The 13082-nt window shown below is 32.2% G+C and overlaps 1 protein-coding gene across 1 annotated transcript; it reads left to right on the forward strand.

Annotated features, from left to right (window-relative positions):
- Positions 1-537: 537 nt before the first annotated feature.
- LOC131077780 (uncharacterized protein At4g15970) lies at positions 538-4441 on the forward strand. The gene is made up of 3 exons (XM_058015329.2): positions 538-931; positions 2291-2656; positions 3901-4441. Exons 1-3 carry the CDS (start codon positions 761-763, stop codon positions 4387-4389), a joined length of 1026 nt encoding a protein of 341 aa, XP_057871312.2. The 5' UTR covers positions 538-760; the 3' UTR covers positions 4390-4441.
- Positions 4442-13082: the final 8641 nt, after the last annotated feature.

The raw sequence follows: 13082 nt of genomic DNA on the forward strand, positions 1-13082 counted from the left end.
AGTGAACATATGTGCATAGATATAAAGTCACCTAGCCCAAATTAGACAACAATAAAATACAAACATGTCTCATTACAAAATCACCTTGGCTTCAATCTCATTAATATGTCACATTCCACTTCTTTGATAAGACGACTATATTAATATTGATCTTTTATAGAACATATTGATCATATTTATGTATGGTAACGTTGTTATACTACACTTGTAGTTATCTTTTGAATGTCTTGATCAATCTTTTTGATACACATAAATACTTTTATTGACCACCACTACATAAAATAAAATTTAAAAATAAATAAATGTACAATACTTGCTGAGTAGAACTATGCTTGTAATGATGTATTTTCAATTTTCAATTATAAAACAGAGCTTTCATTTGGATAACAGATGCCAGAGTGATATGATGATATTGACCATAATAGCCGAACGATGTTTACTTTTTGTTTCTTATGTAACCTCTTCTGCTCACGAACCTCTAATTAAAAGCAACATGTGAGACAAGGCTCTATTTCAAACAAACACTTGAAACAAAATCTTATATTGGAAATGGCGATTCAACTCACCTCTGTTTAAATTTCTTCCTGTCATTGAAGACTTGTTTACATTCAATATTTCTTTAGATTATCCTTCTCTGCGCCTTAATATCTTTAACCTTTATCCAATTGGAGGTGCCTTTCTTTTCTTTTCCATTTCATTGGGTCAGAAGGAAGTGATGAAGGAAGATCCAGAAAACTAGAGAGAAAAAACAACATCTGCAATGTGTGGCATGTGGAGAACAAGGAGCAGTGTGCTTATCTTGCTGTTTGTTGCATTAATTTCACTCACTTGTGTCATTCTATTCTATACAGCCAGCCCAAATCAGCTGATTAAATGGCTTCCTGCGAAAAGCCTCTCTTTGGGAAATTCATGGGCCAGGGGTATCAAACTGGTATGCAAATTCTCAGTGCAATTATTGAGTTTTCTTGAAGGGAGGGTTTTCTTGTTGGGAACCTTTCAAATTGGAATTTTTATTCAATTTTTTATTTTTATGAAGGATTTTATCATTCACAAGTTTGTTTTATCATCCGATGTGATTTTGAGGAAGATTTTATATCATTCATAAATTAGTTTTGCTATTTGATATGATTTTGACAAAAGATTTTATATCATTCGTTAATTCATTTTGCTATCTGATGTGGTTATATAAATTGCTATACATTTATGAGTCATTTATGAGTGATGAAGGTGTTGTGAATGGGGTTGTGTGCATTTTATGTATTACATAACATCCATTTATGACTCTGTTGAGAGGAAATTCAACTCTACAATTGAATTAAATCAGTTGAAGTCATTGTTGAGTCACATTTTTGGCTGCCATTTATGTGACTGTTGAGAGGAAATTCAATATGCTATTGAATTGATTCAGTTGAAAGTCGTTGTATGAAACATTTTTAGAGCTGTGGGTTTTCAATATTTTACATTATAAGTGGGTAAAAATGATTTGGACTCTCTACTAGTTGATTTGGTTTAGGCCAAGAAAGGGGTGTTTAAGATATTCTCCTGTTCAAATTTTGGCTCAACTGAAATTGAAAATGGTGTTAAGTTTTCTGTGTTGTCATTGAGCTGTTCTTTCAATAATGTTGTAGGGTTTTCCATAAGTGTCCAAAAATCTATTTATTTTCTTCATGCAAAGTTTCTTTAGTTATGACCCAATCAGTATTCGGAAAGTCTCTGAGTTTTACCTCTTTTTTAAAGAAATGCTGGCACCTAATGATTTTCTGTGATCTGATTTTTACTGTTATCAGTTCCACTCCCTGCCTCTCCAAATAAAACACTTCTAAACTTTCAAAGATCATGATAGAAACAAATTGTTAAACTTTATGTAAAATATGTTGATAGATATCAAATTTTAAAAATAAAACCAAACTCAAGATAAAGATCATGTATACACAAATCTCATAAAAATAAAAATAAAAATAAAAATCTGTATTTTTTTATTTTAAACGCTGAAAGCAAAATATATTTCCATCAAAATTGCGGTTTGTTTTTCTTATATGAATAAAAAAACCCATTTTCCTTATAGAGTTACGCCTATCGACATAATAAATATTGAAGGAGGATTTTCTTTATTCCAATTTTTTTAAAGTTCCAGTTTAGAAACAGTCATACAATGTGCAGTCATTTTCAAGCCCAACTGAGACTTGTTCCATGGGGTCTTAAGCTTTCTTCAATTCTGTTTGCAAAGACAGACATTATTGTGACATTTGGTACAGACTCTGAAATACAAATCATTGTCTGTGTTATGCAGATGAAAGAATATCCAGAGCTGGACTCAATTTTGCAGAAGGCTGACATGGGTAATAAGACCGTGATAATAACCACATTAAATTATGCATGGGCAACACCAGATTCCATGATAGATCTTTTCTTGGAGAGCTTTCACACTGGGGAAGGAACTAGCAGGTTCTTGAATAATCTGGTTATAGTTTCTTTGGATCAGAAGGCTTATAATAGGTGCACATCCATCCATTCTCACTGCTTCATTCTCAAGACTAAGGGTATTGACTTTTCCGGGGAGAAGCGTTTTATGACTGATGATTACTTGAAGATGATGTGGAGAAGAATTGAATTCCTGAGAGCTGTGCTTGAAATGGGATATAGCTTCATTTTCACGGTATGCTGGCTCCTATCTCCTTTTCCTCTTCTCTTATTCTCATTTATCTTTGATGAAGATTAATGCAGGATTTGGACATTAAAGGAAACAAAAAGGTGGACTGTTTAATACTATGCATACACCCATCCACAGCTGAGCTGAGTTGGTAAGAGATTCAAAACAAAGAGTGAAGGTTATGGATTTAAACAAAAAGGAAGGTGATGGGTTTACTTTGTGATCATTCCTTTTTGTTACAATGGTGTTCTACTGCTACAAACAGAGAATTTTTAAAAAATTGGTATTCAAAAGATTATTTCTTAAATCAACTGTGTATGTTTTTAATACAACATTGGGGTAACACTCAATGATCCATTTCTTCTAAAACTAGAATCCATTACCACATAAAGCTAATCTTTTTAAAATTAAAAAATTCTTTAACATTTCAAATCACACTCATTTATAAGGATTAATGCTTCAGTTTCATGGTATGCTGTCCCCTATCTCCTTTCTCTCTTCTCTTATTCTCATTTCTCTTTGATGACGATTAATGCCACTGTACTTTCAGAAGTAAATATAAACTATTATAAGAATTTGGGCATTAATGGGAACCAAAAAGTGGACTGTTTAATGCCATGCACATTGCATACATCCATCCACAGTTGAGCTGATAAGAGATTCAAAACAAAAAAGGGAAGTTGGATTTTCTAAAATTAAACTCCACTATTATATGAGAAGCATCTTTTTAAACAAAATAACTTCTTACAACATTTTATGTCAGATTTTTTAAAAATTAAACCCCACTATTACATCAGGGTAATCTTCTTAATACCCCAATCGCCTATAAAAATATTACAACATTTTAAATCACACTCTCCGATAAATTAAACCCCACTATTACATTAGGGTAATCTTCTTAATACCCCCAATCGCCTATAAAAGTGATAAATAATCATGACTGGCTGTTAGAACAACATACCATTTAAGAATGGCCGTTTCTTACAAGTGTTTGAACAGCATAACATTTAATAATAGTCCTTTCTTACAACTGTTCAACAGCATAATATTTAAGAAGCCGTTTCTTACAACTCCTCAACAGAATTAAATTTGAGAATAGCCGTTTCTTACAACTGATTTTTGTTTTTCAATTATTGCATTTGTGTTTTTCAATGTAATATCATTTGTGAAATTCAGTCTTCACTTCCGAATAGCCGTTTCTTACAACTGATATTTGAAATTGCTACCAATATGGATCATTGTGTGTACAGGATGCAGATATAATGTGGTTCAGAAACCCATTCGACCATTTGGCAACAGATGCAGATTTTCAAATAGCTTGTGACCGTTATAATGGCAACCCTACAGATTTGAATAACGCTGTAAATGGAGGATTCAACTATGTAAAATCCAATGATCGGACAATACAATTCTATAGATATTGGTACTCCTCACACAAGTTATATCCAGGAAAGCACGACCAAGATGTGCTAAATTATATTAAGCATAATGAGGAGATCAGGAAAATGGGTTTGTCAATGAGATTCTTGGATACAAGTTATTTTGGTGGGTTTTGTGAACCACGCAAGGATTTTACCAAGATTTGCACCATGCATGCCAATTGTTGTGTTGGATTAAAAACCAAGCTTCATGATTTAAGGCTAATGCTCACAGATTGGAAAAATTTTCAGTCTCTAGCTATTCAAGACAGGTTGTTGCAAGAACCATTATGGAGAACTCCAATGCAATGTAAGATCTAAGTTGTAATGCAAAGAGTGAAATCACTTCCATAAAGATAGAAATGAACATTTTGGGAAGGTGTTGTATTTCATAATTGGAAAATATTTTTTCTACTAGAGATTTATTTGATAAATGGATTAATAGTGGGTGTTATGTTTGGTAGTTGTACAGTCTGAGTTGGTCTGTACAGTCTGAACTTGTGCTCTTGAAAGAGAGGTCATAAGTCCAAATCCCACTAGAGGCAAGGTATGTACGCCTCGTTTGTAGTGGGCACATCAATGTACGCCTCGTTTGTAGTGGGCACATCATCAATTTTTTTCATTTGAAGAGAATAAATTTAATGTATTTGGTTAATTAATTATTATTTATGATTAAATAAATTTTTATGTAACATACTTTATATTATAATATTAAACATCATGTATTCATAGTTGCTAAACAAATCTTTTCTTAAGTTAACTAGTTTAACCAATCAATAGAGAGAACTGAAAATCTTGAACAAAAATCTTATAGTTTATTTGTAATTTTTATTTTAAATGATTTTACTAAGATTTGAATAATAATGTTAGGGTTTTCAATAAATCATATCTAATTATCTTTCATATACTTAATTATTATTATATATTATATTTTAAATTAACATAATATAAATTATTAAATATGTTTTTGAAATATTATTTATATTAGAACACAATATCTTTATATTTATTATTATGTTATATTTTTAATGTTTGTGGGATAATGTTGACTTTCTCACACACTTTAACTATATATTTATATTTACTATGTTATATTTTTAATGTTTGTTGGGTAATATTGACCAAAAGTACTTCAAACTTAGCTTCAATTCGTAAATATTTCAAAAGAACAAGTATCTTTCAATTGAAAGAAGATCAAATATTCAAATATCCATTTTACAAACTCCAAAAGTCAATAGAAAATAAGTATGTTCAAATACACATAAATCAATGATCTTAACACCATTCAAACCACACAACATAGATCAATTTTGGTCATTAGATGAACCTCATGATAATTGAGATCAAACTCATGGAGCTTGAGATCACATAATTCTCTTTATCAATATTTAGAGTTTGAAACATTCATCAAACTAAAATAATGTATCTTTGAACAATGACAAAATATTCCAATCAACACCTACATCATCTATCCATCATCGATTCTAGAACTAAGTACACCTATCCATATCTATACAACAATTTTAAAAAAAGACAATTGAATTTTTCTTATAAAAGTTAAACATAAATATATCTTCTCACACATCTTACACAACTCATCATATCTAACCACCTTTCACCTACTTTTAATATAGAATATAAATTTTACTTAAATTACAAAATTATAGTTTGTATATAAATGTGTTTACCGAATGAGCTTTATCCACAAGCTATTGTTAAAACAAAAGCAAACAATATATATACTTATCTTTACCTCTCTATCCCTCTATCATAGTGTCATCTCTCTCTCTCTCTCTCTCTCTCTCTCTCTCTCTCTCTCTCTCTCTCTCTCTCTCTACCTTTATCTCTCCTACCTCTTCCTCTCTATCAGTCAATCTCCTTATCTCTATCTTTCTATTTTTATCCCTTCCTCTACCTATCTCCATCTCTTTATCTATTTCTCTCCATCTTACTCTCCCCCTCTATCTTCATCTCTACTTTTATCTACTCCAAACTAACCACACTAATGGCAGGAACTTGACATTTTGTGTCTCTTGTTTTAAAGAAAGATCACAAAACAAATAGCCAAAGAATATAAACAAAACATTAAAAATGTGGGCAACATGTGATCATGACCTAAAGTTAGACTGAAAAATCTTATGAGTAAAAAAAAACATGTGGTTCCTATTGTGACGTTTTCACTCATCACCCCATTGCAAATGGGGACCCCCACTTTTCTCTTTTGCTTAGCTATCTTAGTTAGGTCGTCTTAGCTTGGCAGTAATCTTGTAGTCTTTAACTTTTCCTCTTGAGAAGAGATTGGTTGTGTGAATGTCAATATCGTCAAGGTTGCAAAGTTGTTGTAAGTGCAAGGTTAAGTTCTACACTTTGAGTCTTGCTCTAGAATGTTGAAAAATGAACACTAAAATTGTCAAAATGCAAAATGTTGTCAAAAATGTCAAAGTTGTCAAGTTTTGAAAATGTTGCCAAGAAAGATTTGAAAATGTTGCATTTCATGGAAAAATGTTGTATGGGGTTGAATTGCCACTACAAAATGTTGCATACCCCTTTGAATCTTCCATTGAAAGTTGATCTTGAGAATTTTGCATTTGGTGAAAGAGTTTGAGTTCAACCAACAAATTGTTGTTTACCCCCATGAATTTGCCAATAGGTTGAAACATGATTTTTGCAATTCAAAAGAGTTAGATTTAATTAGAAGGATTGGATTCAAGATTGTTGAATGAATGTTGCAAGGCTTACAAAATGTTACATTTTTGTCTAAGTGTTGAGCAACTTAGAAATTTCCAAGAAAAATGTTGACAAAATCTTGTGAAATTTGCCCAAAATTATAAGTCACTCTCCTAAACCTACCAATGGCTAGATGTGAAATTGTAAGACAACCCTCCAAGTCTGCCAATCTTGGTGGAGAAAAAATGTGGCTCATACCCTTGATCCCACCATTGAAAAGGTGGAATGTGTTTGGACTTGGTAAGATGTTGATGAAGTTTGCCATTTTGTTGATTGGAAAACTTGTAAAAAAATTTGAAATCTGATTATAATAGTTGAAAGAATGTTAAACATCACTTTAGGTGCGCCAATGGTTTGATTAAAAACATGTTGTATAAGGCTCAAAGTACACCACAAAATTGCAAGTTTTTGCTTCCAAGTCTGTCAATGTAGAAGGCCTTTCAATTTTTACCATATAATGTAGGAGTCAAATTGTTATTGAAGAGCCTAAGTCTACCAAGCATTTTTCCTACAAACTTCACACTAAGTAAAAAAATTGTCAGACTTCTTCCTATGTCCGTCATTGGAGAATGCAAAACTTCATCAATGTTTGCCATTCATGAAGGAAATTTGCAAAAGTGATATCAAAGTTTGTCATTCAAGTGTGAAGAATGCAAAACTGATTTCAAGTCTACCAAACAAATTGTAAAACCTACCTCTAAGTCTGCCACAAAAGATTGTAAAACTTGCCTAAAGTCTGCCACTTTGGTGAGTAAAAATGCTAAACTTGGTTAAATTCCACCATTCAATGTGAAAAATGTCAAACTTTATCAAACTTCGTCATTCAACTTGTAAATATTGTGGAACAAGCCCTAAGTCCACCAATGAATTGTTGAAAGACCTCCTAACTCCACTAATGAGTGCAAATTGGACAACAAACATGGAAATTCAAAATAAATAAATAAATTGTATAAGTCAGAGTAGAATAAATATCAATGTGAGTTGGATGTGTGGAATTCTAAGGTGAACTCTCTCTCTCTCTCTCTCTCTCTATATATATATATATATATATATCACTCAATTGCAGTTTAAGGACAAGGTAATAGACCTGATACTAAATACAAAATCAATTCAAACAAGGAAATAAGATAGCAACCTGAGTAGGCAATTAGTCAAATACTTACATGTGCAAGCCGACCTAATTGTGTTTGAGGTGAATTCAGAGGTAAGGGAGCATAGAAAACTAAGATCAAATTTTACTAAGATCAAATTTTTTCATCTAAGTGACAACAATTCAAAATTTCCAAGACAAATAGGGAAGAGCAAAAGTAGATAGGCGAATTTGTAAAAATCAAAAGTTGATCAGATGTAGAACTAAAGAGCAAAAATGAGGAAAAAATTCAATTCAAATGAGAGTGCAAGTTTAAGTGCAGAAAATTAGACTCGAAAGAAGATCAGATTTCGAAGGAGTCAATCAGATTTGAAATCATATATTTCTACACCTAAAAGTTCATTTCATGAATTCCTAAGGCATCATTTCAAGATTTTAAAGGGTTTCTAATTTTGTGAATGTTCTTGCATTTTCCTTACTTAGGTTTTCTTTTACAATCTTGATTTAAAGTGTTTTCTTTGCCTTTTCAGATGATATATAATGGATGCAAGAGAAGATGCATGAAGGGAGGACGCTTTAATATAATTCAAGACTCAACAACAACAATGGATCTCGTGGAATGATCAAGAATGAATTTCACAACTAGAGGCTTTCAAGACAATAAAGCATCCAAGTTCCAGACATTCAAGTTGATGGTGAATCAACAATTTGAAGATCATTACACTGCAAAGAACATTTGAAGATATTCAAGATTGCACAATGATAAAAGATATTTTGTAACAATCTTGAATTTCCTTCAAAAATCCAAGATCCCAAGTTCAACACGAGGATTCACATCAAGGAAATAAAGGAGTTCAATCACATCGAAGACATATTCCATATTTCAAGAGGACATCAAGATTAACAAGGTCAGAGGATGGAACTCAACAATGCATCACAAGAAGGAAAATTCTCAAATATGAAAATGAAATAAACAAATGTGATCAAGCAGATAATTTCAGAAGAGTTAATCAAGATTAGAAAACTTGATCAAGATGATGCAATTTGGGAATATGATCATCATTGTATCAGTCAGGCAACTAGATAATGTTGAGTATCAAGATATATTTTTCAACTACAAACACTTCTTCGTGATGATCTACATAAGGCGCAAGATGAGGTGGTGACCTATACATCCTCAACCACTTAAGTTATGCCACATCAATGCATCCATAATTCATCCAAGGAGGGAGCGAGTAACACATGGTGATTCAACAAATATTGTTTCACATACCTAACCTCATTTCTTATTGGTCTTCATTCAAGGAAGGACAAGTTTCCATCAATATGTAATTATTTCATTGGTCAAAGGGAAGTTAGTTGTAACTAACCTTAATTAGGATTTCAATTTGTAATAGTGTTCGTTGATCTTGAATCAATCTGAGCCATTGAATTATAAAAAGACCTCTATATAAGGCTCAAAACTCTTATTTGTAAATATTAATGTTTGATCAATAGTAGTTAATAGTTAGTGAATAAAAAGTAGCAGTAGAGTAGGAGGAGGAAGCTAGAAATTGTCGCAAAGACTTGTTAAAGTTAATACTTGATTTCATTGAAGTTATAGTGGATATTTGTGTTATTTCTACAATTTGCAAGGTTTTTTGTTGCTTCTCAAATTTAGTTTAAGTTCATTGATCTTAATGAGAAAATATAATGATATGTGATGGAATTTTGGTTCATACTTTTATGGTTTGTTGAATGTAAACTATAGTGCAAAGTTAGCATGAACCTCATTAAGCACTAGTTCGATTGTGGATATTTACTTGAATTGTTCCAGTATTGGTTGTTTGAACGAATTTTCATGATATGAAAACCCTTGTTTATCCTTTGGAGATTACATTAGTTTTGTGTAGGTGTTCCCGCATGGTGAAGCGAAGCTTGATTATGGAATCCGTCTATCAAAACATCATCCATTATTGTCATTGTTCTTAGGATTAGATTAAATCTCTTAGCCCTTTATCCTTTTGCCTTAATTTTTAAAGCAAGTAAGTAAGATTCCACATTCCAGTAGTGTTCATAAGCATAAGTCCCCCTAGTGACTCCAACAATATCACATCATACATCATTGAGTCTATCCTAAGCATAAAGTCGATTGTCTGCATTGTAAACCTTCAAGTTGTCTCACTTGATCATATTATTTAGCATGTGAGGTTTCTTTGTTCAAGAGAGAATAGAATACTTAGTATTTTATTCTATGTTTGACGTGTCCTTAAAAACACATCAACAATTTCCCAAAAAGGGAAACAATCATAAGTGTATGACCCCATAAGGGAAATAGTGATCAAATTGCTAGATCAACATATTATATTGGGAGTAGGTTCAACCATTAGTGCTATCCAATCCACCTCTTACCAAATCCTTTCTATCATCCATGGGCTTCTAGCCATTATGAGCAACATTATCGCCATCTTTAAGATCCTCTTAAGCTTGATTTTGTACAAACCTTGGTAGAAAACAATGAGCACTACCCAAGGGAATTTTTTATATTTAGGAGGGGGTCATCTAGGCTATTTAGAGGATGTGGAGGTGAAGATCATGCACATTGACAGTTTAAGCATTGAGGTGGAGGTAAAGTTTAGATATATTGTTGCCTTGTTGATGATGGTGGGGGAGTGGTTTAGTCAATAATTTGAGTGGGGCACCTTTAGTCCTAGTACTTCAGCCAATGATTTAGTGAAGTCTAAAGGTGCTATATTTTCTTGTTGGCTTTAATTTAAATTTTATGAACACATAAAAAATCATTAGCAACTTAGAGTGAATAGAAAAACTTAGTATCCACGATAGACTTAACAAAAAATAGAAAAAAATGAATCTCCAATATGAAAGCATGCTACAATTGGAGAAACTCAATAGGAAATTTGGCCCCATCCCCTAGAAGGACATTGTATGTTGTCAACAATTCAAGCCTTAAAGGCTAGAAAAAAATAATGTAACAATTGCCAAGTTCTTTGAGCACAACTACACTATCAACAAAATATTTACAAGGATTCTAATTTACTCATAGAAAGGATATATTGGGTTGGAAACACCGAGATGTATCAAATGAATGCTAATTCAAAGACTTGGTATATCAAACATGAAGTAAATTGAACAATTTTAGGCTCCATTTAATAGTGTTCCAATTTGTCAAATTTTTTTTTATTCAAATGAAGCTAGGATAGCATAAAAATTGTTTGTTGTTTGATTTTGGAACCATGGTCGGTGATAAAAGAGCCACTTGTAGTGTTTCTTCATAATGTAATCATGAAAGAGTGTATTGACATACCACTTTTAATCCTTCTACTAAGGTTTGGATTAAGCACACATAATATAAATACATATATTGAAAAAAGAGTGGCCTTAATAATTACTAGTAGGTCTCCTAGACAACTAGACTAAATTGAAATTGACCTTGGCTTCAGGCCAAGAAAGTCTAGTGGAATTCAAATTGGAGTAAGGATCTAAGATATGCCTATTTCCTCTTTAGAAGAAATTGAGAAAATGAATCCATGGAGTAGTTAGCTTGTCTTGAAACAAGACGTTGGGACACCACATTTAGCTCCAATGCAATTCTTGGATGAAATTTCCCTTTGTGATAAAAGGGTATTCATCTTTTGGCCACCTAAAACTTATGGGTTTTCATCCACAAGCTTCGATATCCAAAGGGTTTTTGTCCATTGAAGAAAACCAGAAGCACAAGGCTCTATTGGAGAAATTATCAAAATGAGAAACGATGCCAAAATGGTCAATTTCCACCTTTTATATATAGAAGGCCCAAATTGGGCACCCAAAATCCAATGCCTCTCTTGATTTGGTATTATCAAAATTGATTTAATAATTATTTTCCTAAAAAGTGTAAACCATATCAAGACGTAAATATTAAATACATATTATTTTCAATGTATCTCATTACCTCCAACTTACCTTTTTTACAAAGTGGGAAATTACTATTTTTAATTTTTAGAGAGTGGGAACTTACTATTTTGAATATGTGCTCTTTTGGAAAAATGGACATAACAAAATATTAGAGGGTTTCCATTCCATGTTCAAAGCTACTTTTTATATAATTTTTTTTCTCAAATTTTTGTACAAATGCTTATAGCTCATGTTTCGTTCTATGTTATTTCCACTCTTAGGGGAGAACAAATTGATGTTAAATCTCCATTTCTTATGTATGTCAATCCATATAATAATTTACATATTTTTTGTACAACTCTAAAACTAACAATGTTGTGGTTTCAATAGTTAAGTAGACCATATACCTTCATTGAAACTCACCAAAACTTATCTCATATTTATCAAGGGGTTTCTTTATAATTTCTACTTCAGCTTGGGGCATTCATAGTTATCAATTGATGTAGTGTAAATTTCAAGTGAGGGGCCACTTGTAATTTTTTCCATTCATATGAAATCTTGACACAATTGTAGGTTTACTTTCAAATTCTTCTTCTTCAAAATTAGAAAAGATACTCTTATTGATCTCCTCAAGATAATTAAATACATCTTAATAATTCTCAGGTTATTACATTAACTCAAATATTTATTGAGAAACATGACAAGGTAGTGTAGATAAATATCAAACATGCAGGGGGAGGCCCCACTGGGCATATCTTTTGTTCCATGCATTGTGGGGTTAAACCGATTATGCCAACATGTCAAGGTGAGTAGGTGAATGCTAAGGGAGGCCTCAAGTCTCCAAATATTTTTAGGCTACATATTATACAAAAATCTCTTAAGAATCTTGAGAAAAAAAATGCTAATCTATGACAAAATTGTTCTTAGAGCTTTTGGAACCTACAAATATTTCATCTAGACCTATAGGTAGATATAAGGTCCATCCATAATAACTTCTCTCTATTTTTGTTATCTCAACACCATTTGATTATTTCAGGAATGAACGCATTCTTACAAAAGGCATCATTTGAGAGTAGTGTAAATGTGCCAACAAGCATATTTTGTGCTCTATTCATCATGGGATTGAATTGACTACACCAACATGCCAAGGTGGGTGAGTGAATTCCAAGGGGGCTTCAATTAATTCCCTAATTCTCTTGATACTTCTAGGCTACATTATTCTTGGATAGTCTCTTAAAAGTACTAAGAGCAAAAAATTATCAATCTACGACATAGTATTTCTCATGGTTTGTAGCACATGTGAATGTTTCATCAATACCTAAAG

Source organism: Cryptomeria japonica, chromosome 10 (genome assembly GCF_030272615.1).
Source record: "Cryptomeria japonica chromosome 10, Sugi_1.0, whole genome shotgun sequence".
Classification (NCBI taxonomy): domain Eukaryota; kingdom Viridiplantae; phylum Streptophyta; class Pinopsida; order Cupressales; family Cupressaceae; genus Cryptomeria; species Cryptomeria japonica.